General features: G+C 40.4%; 1 protein-coding gene across 6 annotated transcripts in view; it reads left to right on the top strand.

Annotated features, from left to right (window-relative positions):
* Window positions 1–16403, top strand: part of TTC3 (tetratricopeptide repeat domain 3) — a 126999-nt gene that overhangs the window by 97755 nt on the left and 12841 nt on the right. For all 6 annotated transcript variants that reach the window (XM_039480621.2, XM_010338275.3, XM_010338274.3 and 3 more), the window contains 4 exons: window positions 8933–9072; window positions 12155–12223; window positions 13494–13590; window positions 15542–15642. In XM_039480621.2, coding sequence (XP_039336555.2) covers window positions 8933–9072; window positions 12155–12223; window positions 13494–13590; window positions 15542–15642 — 407 coding nt within the window. The remainder of the gene's footprint in view (window positions 1–8932; window positions 9073–12154; window positions 12224–13493; window positions 13591–15541; window positions 15643–16403) is intronic.

Genomic DNA, 16403 nt, shown 5'->3' with positions numbered 1-16403 from the left:
AGGACAGATTGGAGACATAGTCACTTAAAGGTAGCATTCAGCCCGTGAAGTATCTTTCTTTCCGGCTTTTTGAGCTTTCTGAATTGCCGGTCTGACTGCATGCTCTGTGTGTACAGTTCATCACACAGATGATATGTACACACATCTTGTACAGTCAGTCCAGAAGAGTCTGGGAAATCAAGCACCCGGGGTGCTGTGGGGGCTGCAACGGAGCCACAGCTCCAGGTTTGGGCTTTTTTTTTTTTTAACTTGTTAAGGCTTTGCGTCTACTGTTGTGTGGCCCTACTCAAGAGTGCCTTAAAAGGGCGGTTACTAAGCACGCCCGCCAAATTATAGGCCTGATAAGGTATTAGACTTGCCACGTAAAATGTGTACCCATTCTCTACCAGGATAAGTCGCTAATCTGAGTTCCTTGGGTTGGTGTCCACACAATAATAGATGAGATTTAGCCACAGTCATTTCTTTATTAATAGTGATTGTGCTCATAGCTCATGGAGAAATTTTTTATAAACATAGAAAGAAAACATGTGGCTTTTCCTGATCTCTCCCTTTGGCCTTTGACTGCATTGCTGAGGTTGTGAGCTAGCCAACTTTTCCTTTTACTACAGTTACTTGATGCCATGTTTGGATGTAGCAAATGCACACCAAGCCCTTTATAGAGAACAGAAAAACAGGGAAGCTACAGAAATCTGAGAAGCTACAGAAATCTGAGAGCCTTAGAGTCCCACTGTCCGCACCACTCCCCAGCACCGCCACATAATAGCTTCGTGATGTTAAACAATTCTTCAGCCTCTTTGCCCCCAGTGTTCTTGTTAGTAATATATTGCCTACGTCACAGCTTTGTGAGGCCTCACCTGGGGTGGTTGAAAAAGGACAGGGGATAGCCAGAGATAGTAAGTGCAGTAATCAAGGAGGAACTATCCCACCCAAAATTCTACTTGTGCCTCTGCTAAGAAAATCATTTTTTTACAAACCACTTTAAGAATGCTTAGCATATACTAAGCATCAGTAAAAATCTGAGCTATCTATTATATATAGCTGATGGGGTTCTATTATTTTTCATGAGCTAGGAATGGCCTCTATAGGTAATTAGTACAGTTATCTATTCTCTGCTGGTAAAAAAGTAGCTTTTTTAAAGCCAAAATCTCCTGTTGTTTTTTACATACCCTAACCTGTGATTGCCAGGTTATAACTGGTTGCACTGTTGCTCAAGGACATATGTTCATTTTTGTTTGATTGAGAATAATTCACATAACCTAACATTTGCTGTTTTAACCATTACAAAGTATACAATATAGTGGTTTTTTGAATATTCACACTATTATGTAACCATTACCACTATCTAATTCCAGAAAACTTTTATCACCCCCAAATAGAAACCCCATATCTATTAATCAGTCACTCTGTATCTGCCCGGGACATATGGTCTTAAGGTGCTTTAATGGGATGCTGAGATGAGCATTGAGTCAATATCAGCTCTTAAAACACTGTCAAATCATTTGGCCTAGAATAATTTATGGGGTAGATTTTTGGACCTTGTTAGTATTAGAACAGAATCTTGGCCCTGCCTGCCAAAACTTCCTTACCCCACACCGGTGCAGAGGTAGGGATTCTCCTCTTCAGTCATGGGTCCTTGTCAAGTTCAGCCTTTCTTAAATCTAACATTTATCAAGCTCCTATTATGTGCCGTACTCAATTGCTAATGTTTACATGATTCTCAAAACAGTCCTCATACAATAGTGTTATACTGTAGTATACTAATATCCATGTTACTGATGAGGAAACGGGGGTGGGAGCAGCTAATGCAGCTTGCCTCAAGTCACACCAGCACAAAGTGGCAGAACAGGTCATGAGTATCAGGCTCCAGAGCCCATGCATTTGTCCTCCCTTAAGAGAAAGTCAGTTCCGCAGCCCAGTTCAGCTAACTGTTAGGAAGGTTTCTCACCACTTTACAGTAGTGTAGGCATATCAGTTAATCACTGTCATAAGAACACTGAGTAACTCCCAGCCAGAAAACCCCAGTGACACGTGACTGTAAACACTAAGTGTAGGAGGTCTGGGTCCGCTGGTCCTGCTTGGGCTTGGCTGGGTTAGTTCACCTTTGGGCCAGCAAGAGCTCTGGAGTATCTTTGCTGTTCTTGCTTACATATCTGGGATTGGCTGGCTATGGATTAATGATTGATCTAGAATGGCCTCAGCTGGGGTGACTGGGACAACTAGCTCTTCTCCACATATCTTGCATCTTCCACCCTGAAAATCCTATTCTCAAGGCAGTAGGAAGGTGCAAGGGCAAGCCAAGGTGGCCACATGAGCGCCTTTCAAGACTCTGCTGACTTCGGGTCTGCTCAGACTCCACCGGCAAAAAGTAGTCACGTAGCCACCAGGGTCAGGCTGGGGAAAACAGACTTTGCCTCATTAGTGATGGGAACTGCAAGGTCACGTGACAAATGGAGTGGCTACAGAGTGTGAAGGATGGAACTATGAATGCTATCCCTCCACTGTAGTAGGTCAGCACCAGTAATTTACTAACACTCAGTAATTACCAAGAGCCTTCTGTGATTGGTGCCTGCCTCATCTTCTGCCTTCTCCCTTGCCAGTTCTCTGCATTGTTCTCTAATTTAATGGGTAATGTTTGTCATTCAATTTCTCACTTCCAAACCTTTTCCCAGTACCATCCCTTCTGCCTGGAGTGGTTTTCCTTCTCCCCGAGCCTGGCACCCTCCTGCTTATCCTTTGGACATCCCTTTCTTGAGGAAGCAGTTGTTGATGGCAACCTCAGGCTTCCTTACAGGCCTTTGTTCATGCAGTGGTGGTAATAATGACTATGCGATACAGAAATTATCATTTTGTAATGTCCTCACTGAGATATAATTAACTGTAGCATAAAATTTACCCATTTAGAAAATAGATATTTTAATGGTTCTGGTATATGCACAGGGCTGTGCATAGCACAGTCTGAGTTTTACCGTTTTCATCAACCTAAAAAGAAATCTTAAATGCACTAGCTGTCACTACGCATTCTCTTCTGTCTCCCAGCCCTTGGCAACGACTGATGTACTCTCTGGGTTTATCTATACTGGGCATTTTGTATAAATGGATCATGTTACATGTAGTCTTTTATAAGTGTCTTCTTTCACTTACAGTGTTTTCAAGGTTCATCCATGTATATCCATCTATGTTAATATGTATCAGTATGTCATTCCTTTTTACTGTGGAATAATATTCTATTGTATGACTGTATCACATTTTTTTTCATTCACCAGTTGATTGACATTTGAGTTCTTTCCACTTTTTCACTATTCTGAATAATGCTGCTATGAACATTCATGGACAGTTTTTACTGTGGACATATGTTTTCATTTCTTTTGGATATATATGTAGGAGTGAAACTGCTGATCATGTGGCAATGCCATATTTAACCATTTGAGGAACTGCGAGGCTGTTCCAAAACCATCCTGCCAGCAGTATATGAAGGTTCCAATTTCTCTATTCTCACTCATGCTTACCATCATTTGTCTTTTTATTTAGGCATCCTAATGGGTTTGGAGTGGTATCTCATTGTGGTTTTGATTTTTATTTTCCTAAAGGCTAATGATATTGAGCATCTTTTCATGTGCATATTAGCCATTTGTAGATCTTCTTTGAAGGAATTCAGGTCCTTTATTCATTTATGAATTGAGTTTGTCTTTCTGTTATTTACTTATAAGAGTTTTTGGGCCAGGTGTGGTAGCCCACACCTATAAAATTACCACTTTGAGAGACTAAGGCAGGAAGGTTGCTTGAGCCCAGGAGTTTGAGACCAGCCTGGGCAACTTGGCAAGATCCTATCTCTACAAAAAGTAAAAAAGTTAACCAGGCATGGTGGTGCCCTGCTGCAATCCCAGCTACTTGGGAGTCTGAGCTGAGAGAATCACTTGAGCCCTGGAGTTTTGAGGCTACTGTGAGCCAGGATCATGCCATTGCACTACAGCCTGGGCAACAGCAGGGTGAGATGCTGTCTGTCTCAAAAAACAAACAAACAAACAAAAAAAAAAAAAAAAAAAAAAAAAAAACAGGGCTCGCACCTGTAATCCCAGCACTTTGGGAGGCTGAAGTGGGAGAATTGCTTGAGCCCAGGAGTTCAAGACCAGCCAGGACAATGTGATGAGATCCTCACTCTCTACAAAAAAGAAAACTAAGTAAATAATTAGTTAGATATGGTGATACATACCTGTAGTCCCATCTACTCAGGAGGCTGAGGTGGGAAAATCACTTGAGACCAGGAGGTCAAGGCTGCAGTGAGCCATGATCTCACCACTGCACTTTGGACAACAGAGCAAGACCCTGTCTCAACAAAACAAAATAGAGTTTTTATATATTCTGGATACAAGTTCCTTATCAAATATGTGATTTGCAAATAATTACTTCCATCCTCCCATCTCCATTTTATGGTTTCATTTGTGGCACAAAAGGTTTTATTTTCAATACACTAAGTCCAATTTCTTTTCTTCTTTTGTTACTTGTGCCTTTGGTGTCATAGCTAAGAAACTCCTCTCTGCTTCAAGGGTACTGAGAGTTAACATTTTATATTTGTTTTTTTTAATTTTTTTATTTTTTTGAGATGGAGTTTTGCTCTTGCTGCCCAGGCTGGAGTGCAATGGCACGATCTCAGTTCACTGCAACCTCCGCCTCCTGGGTTCAAGCGATTCTCCTGCATCACCCTCCCGAGTAGCTGGGATTATAGGCACCCACCCATGCGCAGCTAATTTTTTGCATTTTTAGTAGAGACAGGGTTTCACTATGTTGGCCAGGCTGGGCTCAAACTCCTGATCTCAGGCGATCCATCTGCCTCGGCTTCCCAAAGTACTGGGATTACAGGGGTGAGCCACTGTGCCCAGTCAATATTCTGTATTTTCTAAGAGTTTTATAGTTTTAGCTTACTCATTTAGGTCTGTGATACATTTTGAATTAATTTTAGAATGGTATGGTATAGTAATTATCTTTTATGCATATTTTCTCCACCTGTGATCTTCTTGAGAGTAGGACTGTTTTTTTGTTCTGTTTTGCTTGTTTTTTGACATGGGGGTCTCATTATATTGCCAAGGTGGAACTCCTGGGCTCAAGGGATCCTCCTGCCTCAGACTCCTGAGAAGTTGAGACTACAAACACATGCTCCTATGCCCAGAAAGATGTTTTTTTTTTTTTTTTGTTTTGTTTTTTGTTTTTTTTTTTGAGATGGAGTTTCTCTCTTGTTACCCAGGCTGGAGTGCAATGGCACGATCTTGGCTCACCGCAACCTCCGCCTCCTGTGTTCAGGCAATTCTCCTGCCTCAGCCTCCTAAGTAGCTGGGATTACAGGCACGCGCCACCATGCCCAGCTAGTTTTTTGTATTTTTAGTAGAGACGGGGTTTCACTATGTTGACCAAGATGGTCTCGATTTCTCGACCTCGTGATCCACCCGCCTCGGCCTCCCAAAGTGCTGGGATTACAGGCTTGAGCCACCGAGCCTGGCCTTGTTTTTTGGGTTTTTTTTCTAGACAGAGTCTCACTCTGTCACCAAGCTGGAGTGCAGTGGTGCCATCTCGGCTCACTACGAGCTCTGCCTTCCAGGTTCAAGCGATTCTCCTGCCTCAGCCTTCCAAGTAGCTGGGATTACAGGCATGTGCCATCACGCCCAGTTAATTTTTATATTTTTAATAGAGATGGGTTTCACCATGTTGGCCAGGATGGCCTCGATCTCTTGACCTCGTGATCCACCCACCTCAGCCTCCCAAAGTGCTGGGATTACAGGCGTTAGCCACCACACCTGGCTGGTTTTTATAGTCATCGTTGGTTGACAGCGCCTAGCTCAGTATACAGACTTGAAGCTTGGCAAATGTTTATCAAGCAGTGTGTGTGTCACCCCCTGAAAAGCTGCGTTTAATGAATTGTGTTTTTATATTCTCCATCAGCCTATATCAGAGGACATCAGGCTCACATTCTATGAAATTTGCTGCTTTGTTTACTGCTATATGGAGTTGGGGATATTATCCATTCTTTCATGTCACAGACGTTTCTGAGTGTTCACTCAAGTTCCAGGCTCTGTGCTGGTCTTGTGAGGCGTTTCTGCATTAATCCGTTTCATGAGGCCCTTCTGTCTGCCATCGCTGCCAGGGCCTCTCTTGTGAAACTAGTTGGTTTTTGTGTTGTGGATACTGAGTCGTACAGCTCATTATGTTTTCTCTTTGACCTTGTCTACCAGACAATTTTAATGTTATTTTTATAGAATGGTTAGGATCTCATGCCATATTCATTTTTATCTTACTCTGACTCATGGTTTTGTATTGTCATTCCTCTCTTTTTATTCTATTTTCTTTACCTGCTTAGCATTATCTGTGTCTTTTAAAAAATGTATGTATATATTATCAAAGGTACCTCAAATATTTATTTTAGAACAACATTGAGGTTTAATAAAAAAGGTAAGAAAACAAAATTTTTTTTTTTTTTTGAGAGGGAGTTTTGCTCTTGTTACCCAGGCTGGAGTGCAATGGCATGATCTCGGCTCACCGCACCCTCCGCCTCCTGGGTTCAGGCAATTCTCCTGCCTCAGTCTTCTGAGTAGCTGGGATTACAGGCACGCGCCACCATGCTCAACTAATTTTCTGTATTTTTAGTAGAGACGGGGTTTCACCATGTTGACCAGGATGGTCTCGATCTCTCGACCTCGTGATCCACATGCCTTGGCCTCCCAAAGTGCTGGGATTACAGGCGTGAGCCACTGCGCCCGGCCAACCAATTTTTTTCTAATTGAGAAAAGGACCATCAGAAAGTGTTTATAGTTATGTCAATAAACTGTACATATAGCAGATACAGTTGTGTAAAGCCTATTTGTTTTATGTTAAGTTTGAAAGAAAAAGATTCAGGGGATCATTCTGTCTTTCTTGCAGTCAGTAACAAGCTTGTGATAGCTGACCTATGTTTAGGATTATGAGGCAGCTGTGGCATTCAGCAGTGGTTAGTACACATAGAAGATTAACTCATGTAGTATTTTCACTGGCTGAGCTATATGTGTGTGTATGTGCGCATGTGTTTATAATACTTTGTGCTTCTTGATACTTGAACTCCCTTAGGAACTTGTTGCCAACTAGGTTCTCATGCCCCAGCATAACCCTGTGGTTGCATGTATTCTCCTAGCCAAAGGGCTGGATCCCAGGTTTGATCATTGGCTCAGAATAGGAGCAAAGGATAGGTGAGAAACAAGATTGGCTTGGCTGCCAGCAGCAAGGCGCGCACATTCACACTGGCCCTGGTAATAGAAATGAAGCAGGTGGAACACAGGATTCTTAAGTACAGCAGGCATGGTGGTCACCCCAGTCACCCTAATGACTCAAGAAATTGAGGATCAACAAAGTTGCAGCAAAGAAAATACAAGAACTGGTTCCCAGGTTAAAGGGAGTGTTACTGAGCTGTTGTTCAGTTTCTGCCATCTAAGAACAGTTCTCCTGTGCCAAAATCAACCTTATCCCTGCTGTAGGACTCAGAAATCTTTTTTTTTTTTTTTTTTGAGATGGAGTTTTGCTCTTGTTACCCAGGCTGGAGTGCAATGGCGCGATCTCGGCTCACCGCAACCTCCGCCTCCTGGGTTCAAGCAATTCTCCTGCCTCAGCCTCCTGAGTAGCTGGGATTACAGGCACGTGCCACCATGCCCAGCTAATTTTTTGTATCTTTAGTAGAGACGGGGTTTCACCATGTTGACCAGGATGGTCTCGATCTCTCGACCTTGTGATCCACCCGCCTCGGCCTCCCAAAGTGCTGGGATTACAGGCTTGAGCCACCGTGCCCGGCTGACTCAGAAATCTTAAAGAACCTTGATTGGTTAGCAAATCTACCTTCTAGAAACATTGAAAACCTTGGTGTCTGAGGCTGAAGAGGGAGCACTGGCCTCTTAAATTGATAGAGCTTTTGGCCTGAGGGCCATTATTTCCTATGGAATCCATGTAGGTTGACTGTAGTGCCCTTTCTGACAGAGAAGACCTTGAGTTTCTATAGCTGAACTGTGTTCCTCAGTGACCTAAGTGTGCTTTAAGTCAAAGCAGGAAGTTCAGGCTCTAGGGAACCTGATAGGAAGTAAAAAATGAAAAGTTTCCCTAAAGCAAATGTGAAGTTAGGATTTTATTAAGCCATCATTGACAATAGTGGGTTTTTAAACTAGAAAATATTTATGTTTTATTTAAATATTGCTTTGATTCACATTTAAATTAGTTATTAGCAATAATAATATAGGGAATGTTTTACTTATAAGTGACTGGTATTGATAAGCATGTACCCCTTGCTACCATTGAATGGATGATACTTCAAAAAAGACATACAAGCTTTAGAGAATTGTAGATTCAGAAGTTTCAAAAGCAACAACTACATAGGAAGCTGACAAAGAGGGCTGGATGTCAAGTGGTGCTGTACCAGATCCTCCAGGGGAACAGTAACTAGCACTGTCTTCAATGAGGTTTTCATTTTTCTTTGTCACACTGTCTGAAATTCTGGCAGGTAACTCAACCCAAATGCCTTTAATGACCAGCGAGAGGATTATATTTATATTTATATTTATATTTATATTTATATTTATATTTATAAAAAGCAAACAGAAACTATTGGACTTGCCAACTAAAACATGTGTACAGACTCTCTGTAGATTAGAGAATCATTTATGCTGGAGAGTGAAATGTGGATACCTCTGGGCACATTGCTGTAATCAGGTGCATGTAGTGGGTAGGATGTGGCTGTCTGGTGTGACTTGGTGTCCCAGGCTTAGCTGGGGGGCATAGCCTACCACAGGGTGCCAGCTTGGGAGTATCTGTTTCACTGATACTTGAGTCATTGTTTAAGCTATGACACCATCACAATTCAAGCCTTTCAGTCTCTTTTGTTAAAAAGTGTATCTTGCCATTTATTTAAGTACTTTCTAAATGCTTTTAGATCTCAAAGACGGAATTAGATTGGTTTCTTCAAGATTTGGAAAGAGAAATTAAAAAATGGCAACAGGAAAAAAAGGAAATACAAGAGAGACTAAAACCACTGAAGAAGAAAATTAAAAAGATTTCAAATGCCAGTGAAATGTAAGTAATGATTGAAAGGCAGTAATTTTTATTTTTTTAAAATGTTATAGCTTTTGGTTATTTTCACATTTTTGGTATTTAATTTAAATGATGTCAAGTAAAGTAAAAATGAAAAGGTACTGTTTTCAGTTTTTGTCTCAATTTAAAAAGCATTCATTGAGTAGTTACCTCACCTAAATTTTATTCTAAACTTAACATTTTTTTCAGCTAAATTAAATAAAAGTGAGAGTAGCATGGAGCTGGGATTCCCCAAGGAATTGACTTCCTTCCAGTTAGAACACCATCCCTTTCTCTGGCCCTTTTTTCTTATTGGTAAAACATGGAGGCTGGTGTAAAATCTAAGATTATTTTCAAAAGTAAGATTCTGTGATGATTATGATATTTATAATTTTATCCTGAATCATTAAATTAATAAAATTCAGTCTTGTAGTGTGAAGGATTTGATAAAATACACAGATCCTGGGCATGATTGTCAGGTGGGCTGAGAGTGTGTTTTAAGATCTTTTGTGATCCATCCCTAACCTGCCTCTACTCTAAACAGTGATATGTCAAATTCTTCAGCTTATTTTCTAACACTGTGTAAGAAAACACCCAAAAGTCAGTGTCTTGATTAGCAGCCATTGTATTTGCTCATGGTCCTCCAGTCTGGGCTGAGTTCAGCTGGACCATTCTTCTGCTGGTTTTGCTAGGTGTCCTCATGTGGCTGAATTTATCTGAGTGATGACTGGGGCTGGCCTCCGCTGGGATGCTGGGGTGGCTCGGCCTCACTTTCTCTCTGTGTAGCCTCTCTGTGATTTTTATTTATGTGGTCTTTCCATGTGATCTCTAGCATGATAGCCAGACTTCTTAGGTGGTGGCTAAGGACTTCTAAGGGTGCAGAAATGGAAGCCGCTAGGCCTCCTGAAGGTTCAGGCCCAGAACTGTCACAGAATCATCTCTGCCACCTTTTATTGCTTAAAACAAGTCATAGGCTTCTTAGCCCAGATTCTCGGGCATGATTAATGGGAGGTTGGATTTGTTGATGGCCACGCTGCACACTCACCTTTCAAGGGCTTTTGTGTTTTTCCATGCTGCATGCTGTATGATCAGATGACTTTTATTATGAGTCTTGCTAGCATGACATTTGGGCAGTTTTTAGGCAGTCCTCAAACAGTGAGGAAGAGTAAAACACTGCCTTAGAATTTTTACTCCCTGTGTCATGTCATTTTGATGATCAAAGTAGCTTCATTAGTAGAACACACTTAAGGAAGCTATAATGTCCGTAAAGCTTTTTACTTCTAATATTTGGGCATGTCCAGTCTTAGTTATTTTGTTACTAAAAAAAATGTGGAAATATTTATATTCATCATACTTTTTACGTTCAATTCAGACATACTGTCAAACTAGACAAGCTGACTATAAGCTGTTAACGATAAATTTTTTTTTTCTGTACTAGCATAAAAGTTAATTTCTCTTGAAGAATAAACTTTTAATTGTTGACTTTATTCAACTTTATTAATAGATTCTTTACCTTTCCTGTCAGAATTTAAAGATAAGCCATAGGCTTCTTACTCAGCTTTTTTTTTTTTTTTTTTTTGAGACAGAGTTTCACTCTTGTTGCCCAGGCTGGAGTGCAATGGTGTGATCTTGGCTCACTGCAACCTCCACCTCCTAGGTTCAAGCAATTCTCTTCCCTCAACCTCTGGAGTAGCTGGGATTACAGGCGCCCACCATGCCCTACTAATTTTTTGCTTTGTTTGTTTGAGATGGATTCTCACTCTGTTGCCCAGGCTGGAGTGCAATGGCACAATCTTGGCTCACTGCAACGTCTGCCTCCTGGGTTGGAGTAATTCTCCTGCTTCAGCCTCCTGAGTAGCTGTGATTACAGATGTGTGCTACCTAGAGACAGGGTTTCTCCATGTTGGCCAGACTGGTCTTGAACTCTTGACCTCAGGTGATCCACCCACCTCGGCTTCCCAGAGTCCTGGAATTACAGGCATGAGCCACTGTGCCCAGCCTATATATTTCTTTTAGTAGAGATGGGGTTTCATCATGTTGGCCAGGCTGTTCTCGAACTCCTGACCTTGGTGATCCACCTGTCTTCGCTTCCCAAAATGCTGGGATTACAGGCATGAACCTCTGCACCTAGCCTACTTTTTACACTTTCCAAATAAATGCTTTAAAGCTCAGTTTTTCTATTTAGATTTTAAAGTAAAATCTTAAAACTTTTTGGATCTCTTTCTCAGAGATACACAAAGGACGTGAAGAATGATTTCTTGATGTTTCTGTGCTCTCGATCACACTTACTCATTAAGAAATGACTAGGACATAGAGCTCATGATTGGTGCAGTGACACAAACCACAGGTGGCTATGAAAGAAAGCAGGGCTTCCATGAGAGCATCACCTGGTATTTGTCTATTTAAAGGAGGGAGGAAGTCTTTTACAAAAGAAGTAAAATAATGGTTAAACTGGCTTGTATTAGAAACAAGCGATCTTAATAAGCAGAGATGATTGCAGAGGTATCAGGGTAGCAAGAAAGAAGAGGCAGAACCCTCCTTGAGCAGGGCATGGCTCAAGAATCAGATTCACATGCTTGTTTTGAAGGATTATCAGAGAGAGTGTGTGTGTGTGTGTGTGTGTGTGTGTGTGCACACGTGTGCGCGTGCACATGCCTGTGTGTGTGTATGCATGCTCGTTTTGACTTTAAGTTCTATTTTAGAGAGTAGAAGGCTGTTTTCATTTTGAATGAGAATCCACATCTTCTCATTTCGAATAAGAACCACTGGTTGCACTCATGATGATGCCACAATACTTGTGTTCTCTGTCTCCTGTTGAAACCATCTTGAGGTACACATCTTAGACTGAGTTAGGGTGATTTACCTGTAAGCATATGACTTAGAATGAAGAAAAAGGTGATCTGGAAGGAAAATTTCCCAAAAGGGAAATGACCTCAAGTGATTTTCCTATTTAGAAGATACTAGAACTGAAACAAAATGTAAAAGTTCAAGAAATTTTTATAAGGATATGGGTAGAATTTACTGTGTGGGGGTCCTGTTAAAAGAATTTTCAAAATTAATAAAATTTGGTGATTATGCTTTTTAGGTATGCCCAGAAAAATGATGGAAAGGATAAGGAACATGAATTACATCTGGATCAGTCCCTTGAAATCAGGCAAATTAAGCTTAAATTTATTTTTAATATCTTTAATACTTTCAATGCCAGGAGTACAAGCACAGTAGACTTTGAAATATATTGTTGCTTGTCTGTTTCTTTTAAATAATTATGTTTCTATTTTCTTTATTTCTACTTCTATTGCATTTTTAAAATTAATATATACTTTGAATATTTAAATATTTCTATTTTATAAAGTTTCTGCATTTATTTCCCATTGTCAATATAAAAATACTGAATTTATTGTTGTCGGTAACTTTTTTGGATTAACTTGAAACTAAAAACATGTTTTAAAAACTGACTGTGTTACTTGGAATACTTGTCTCCACTGTAGGCTGGCAGTTTGTTGCTCTTACTGCTCTATGATTATAGGTTCATTAAATTTTTATTACGCATCTATACAAAGTTTCCTTTTAACCATTGCTAATGGAAATACTGTGTTTTCACATATTAGTAGCGAATACATTCAGTGATAAGCAGTTGCATTCTGCCTTTCTCACTGAATATTGTTTCATATGTACATTTCCATCCCCTTTTTTGAATAATTTTGTACAGATTGCTTTTTCCCTTTGGGTCCTTTCCTTGTAATGTGTGTCAAAACAGAATTTCTGGCGCAAAGGATGGGGAATGTTTATGAGTTTTTTTTTTTTTTTTTTAATTATTTATTTATTTATTTATTTTTGAGACAGAGTCTTGCCCTGTCACCCAGGCTGGAGTACAGTAGTGCAATCATGGCTCACTCCAGCCTTCATCTCCCAGCTCAAGCAGTTCTCTCGCCTTAGCCTCCTGAGCAGTTGGGACTACAGACACACACCACCATTGTATTTTTTGTAGAAATAGGGTTTTGCTATGCTGCCTAGGCTGGTCTTGAACTGCTGAGCCCAAGCAATCTGCCTGCCTCAGCCTCCCAAAGTACTGGGATTACAGGCCTGAGCCACTGTGCCTGGTCTGTACAGATTATTAATGTCACCAGATTGTACTCCACCTACCTCATAAAAATGGTGAACTGGAACAGTGCCCTCACCTGCTTCTCAGCATGCCCACCAAATAAGCACTTCCGTTTCATACCTGCCTTTGATCACTTGTAAAGCACGAAGAGTACACCTAAGTCTGTGTTTTGTGTAGTAAAATATGCGGTGAGAAACCGCTCTGAAGTTGTAGCTGAGACTTTTGTGGTGTGGTTTCAAAGCTCATCCAGCCTGAAGCCTTTGTCATCTCACTGTGAAATTTTGTTCAAGAAGTTTTTTTTTTTTTTCTCCAATATTTGTAGCAACACATTTACAAACGAGAAAATGAAAATAGAAGAGTGTATAAAGAAAGGGAAAGAAGATTGTGAAGAGAGTCGTCAGAGAGCTGTGGCTGCAGAGGTGAGTCCATGACGCTTAGTGATGGCTATAGCATTTGTCGTTCATTTTTGTGTTTTTGTGTTTCTTTAATGACATAGAAGGCATAACAGACATTACTGAAAAGTGTGGTGCCTGAAGGATATCCTGTCACCCATAATATATTCTCCCTAAAACGACCGCTCTTTTTCCTTGCCTATAGCCTTGTGATGTTTTACCGGTATGCCTATGTTGTTACTTATATGCATTCACAGTGTACACCAAATTTTGTGACCTGCTTTCCTTATTTACCATTATAAGTCACTCATTTCCTATACTGTACACTTCGAATACTTTCATCATATTTAATCAAGTGATGTACCATGCAGTAGCCAACAATATTTGCCAATACTTGGAAAGAAAATTGAAAATAATCCACATATTAAGAATACACTCCTCGGCCGGGCGCGGTGGCTCAAGCCTGTAATCCCAGCACTTTGGGAGGCCGAGGCGGGTGGATCACGAGGTCAAGAGATCGAGACCATCCTGGTCAACATGGTGAAACCCCGTCTCTACTAAAAATACAAAAAAAAAATTAGCTGGGCATAGTGGCACGTGCCTGTAATCCCAGCTACTCAGGAGGCTGAGGCAGGAGAATTGCCTGAACCCAGGAGGCGGAGGTTGCGGTGAGCCGAGATCGCGCCATTGCACTCCAGCCTGGGTAACAAGAGCGAAACTCCGTCTCCAAAAAAAAAAAAAAAAAAAAAAAGAATACACTCCTCCTGGCCGGGCACGGTGGATCACGAGGTCAAGAAATCAAGACCATCCTGGTCAACATGGTGAAACCCTGTCTCTACTAAAGATACAAAAAAACTAGCTGGGCATGGTGGTGCGTGCCTGTAATCCCAGCTACTCAGGAGACTGAGGCAGGAGAATTGCCTGAACTCAGGAGGTGGAGGTTGCGGTGAGCCGATATCACGCCATTGCACTCCAGCCTGGGTAGCAAGAGCGAAACTCCGTCTCAAAAAAAAAAGAATACACTCCTCCTGCCCCTAGAAGAATATATAACAATGTCAGTACACTGTTTGAGAAACTACTAAGACAAAAATCAGAATAATGACATCTGGCTATATTTTATTTTGTTCCTAAAACATTATTCTCTTATGTTTCTCTAGCTGACAAACAAATGATATTTATTGGCATATGTGTCTGTGATTATTCTGGTAAAATAAGAAAAGACTTCCTTTATACACTCTGCAAGCATTAGGCTTTTCCATTAATAGACTATGCACCTGTTTCTAAGGAGAGGAAAGGAAAAAGAGAGCTGAATTGTGAATATTCTGTGGGTCCCACACCTGCATCTATATTCCTGAGCTTGTTTAGTTCACATTTACCACCATTTGGCAAGCAGGTTTGCCTGGTGGTCCTGTCAAGGTTACTGACACCTGGATTAAAAGGCTGTTTAACGGATCACTTGGACCACGAGGCTATTCTACATTTCCTGCAGTGATTCTCACAAAAATGGCCAGTTGGATTCTAAAGGGAAGCCACAGAGAGTCTAAAATCTTAAAAGCATGTCCCAAAGGCTTTTGATACCCGTGCTGAGAACAGCTTCTCTGAGGCTTTTCTGTTGCAGAGGATGCTGCCCTTATTAAGGTTTATTCTGCTCAGGACCATAGGTAGTGCACACTGGTGTGCACATGCAGTTAAGCTGGCTCTCTGTTTATATATGGCTTTAGCAGAAAGCCATGTAATTATGCATATCTGCAAAAGGGATCATGTAAGGTATACATTTGTAATGTCATTTTGTTATTCTGTTTTCAAATCTCAAAGTCGAATTCATTTTCACCTATGATATAATCAAGTTCTGGTGATTCTGTCATGTTTCATTTAAGGAGAAATTGGAAAGTGGTTTGGAATGTTTAAGTTCTAACCTTTATAATAGTTTCAGACTGTCATTTATAAAATACTCATGTGTCCTCTAACCAACTGGCAGGTATCCATCCTTGAAAGCTGGAAGGAGAGTGAAGTGTATAAGCTACAGATCATGGAGTCACAAGCAGAAGCCTATCTTAAGAAGCTGAAGCAGATTAGCCGGTAATGTGGTTTTGTGGGTGTTCTCAGCACGTCATTTAGAAGATAAAGCTAGGACCATTTGAGAAAAACATTATTTTATATTAGGGACCATTTTATTTTTTATAGTTACATGATTGATACATGTTCAACTGTAGAAAAGTTAAGACATACAAACAAAAAATATTAAAATGATTCATAATTCTAAATGGAGATATAACATTAGTATTTTGGAATATTTTCATGAAGTGTTTGAAAAAATGAAAATTTGCAGATTTATTTTTACTAAATAGTACATAGGAAATTTCTTTTTATATTGATAATTCCATTTCTCCAACCTAATTTCGAAAGGTTGGATAGTATTCAAGCATAGAAACATGTCATGATTTATCAAACGCTGCTGTGCTGGGACAGTGAAGTTGTCTGTGAATTTTTGTTAATATTAGCCGCCCTGCAGTGAGCATCCTCATTGTTAAATCTTTATGCACATTATTAGTCACTTCTATGCCGTAAATTTTTGGAATGAAGATCACGTTTTCAAGGCTTTTAAAATTTTTTGCCAAATTGCTTTCCATAATAGCTCCTATTTAACAGTGTGCATGACAGTATATAGGAATGTTACTACAAAGTATACTCATGCATACTAAATTTTTTCAGCTCTCCATATGATCTTTACCTGTTTTTGTTTGTTTTTAAGATAAGGCTTGCCTGGGATTCCTAGATGATCTTCTTCACCCTAGTACTTAACACTTCTCTGTGTGGGTTTTTTGCATGTGAGATAACTT

Source organism: Saimiri boliviensis, chromosome 18 (genome assembly GCF_048565385.1).
Source record: "Saimiri boliviensis isolate mSaiBol1 chromosome 18, mSaiBol1.pri, whole genome shotgun sequence".
Taxonomy (NCBI): Eukaryota; Metazoa; Chordata; class Mammalia; order Primates; family Cebidae; genus Saimiri; species Saimiri boliviensis.
Note: the sequence above shows the minus strand (reverse complement) of the source record. Positions and strands in the feature narration are given on the sequence as shown.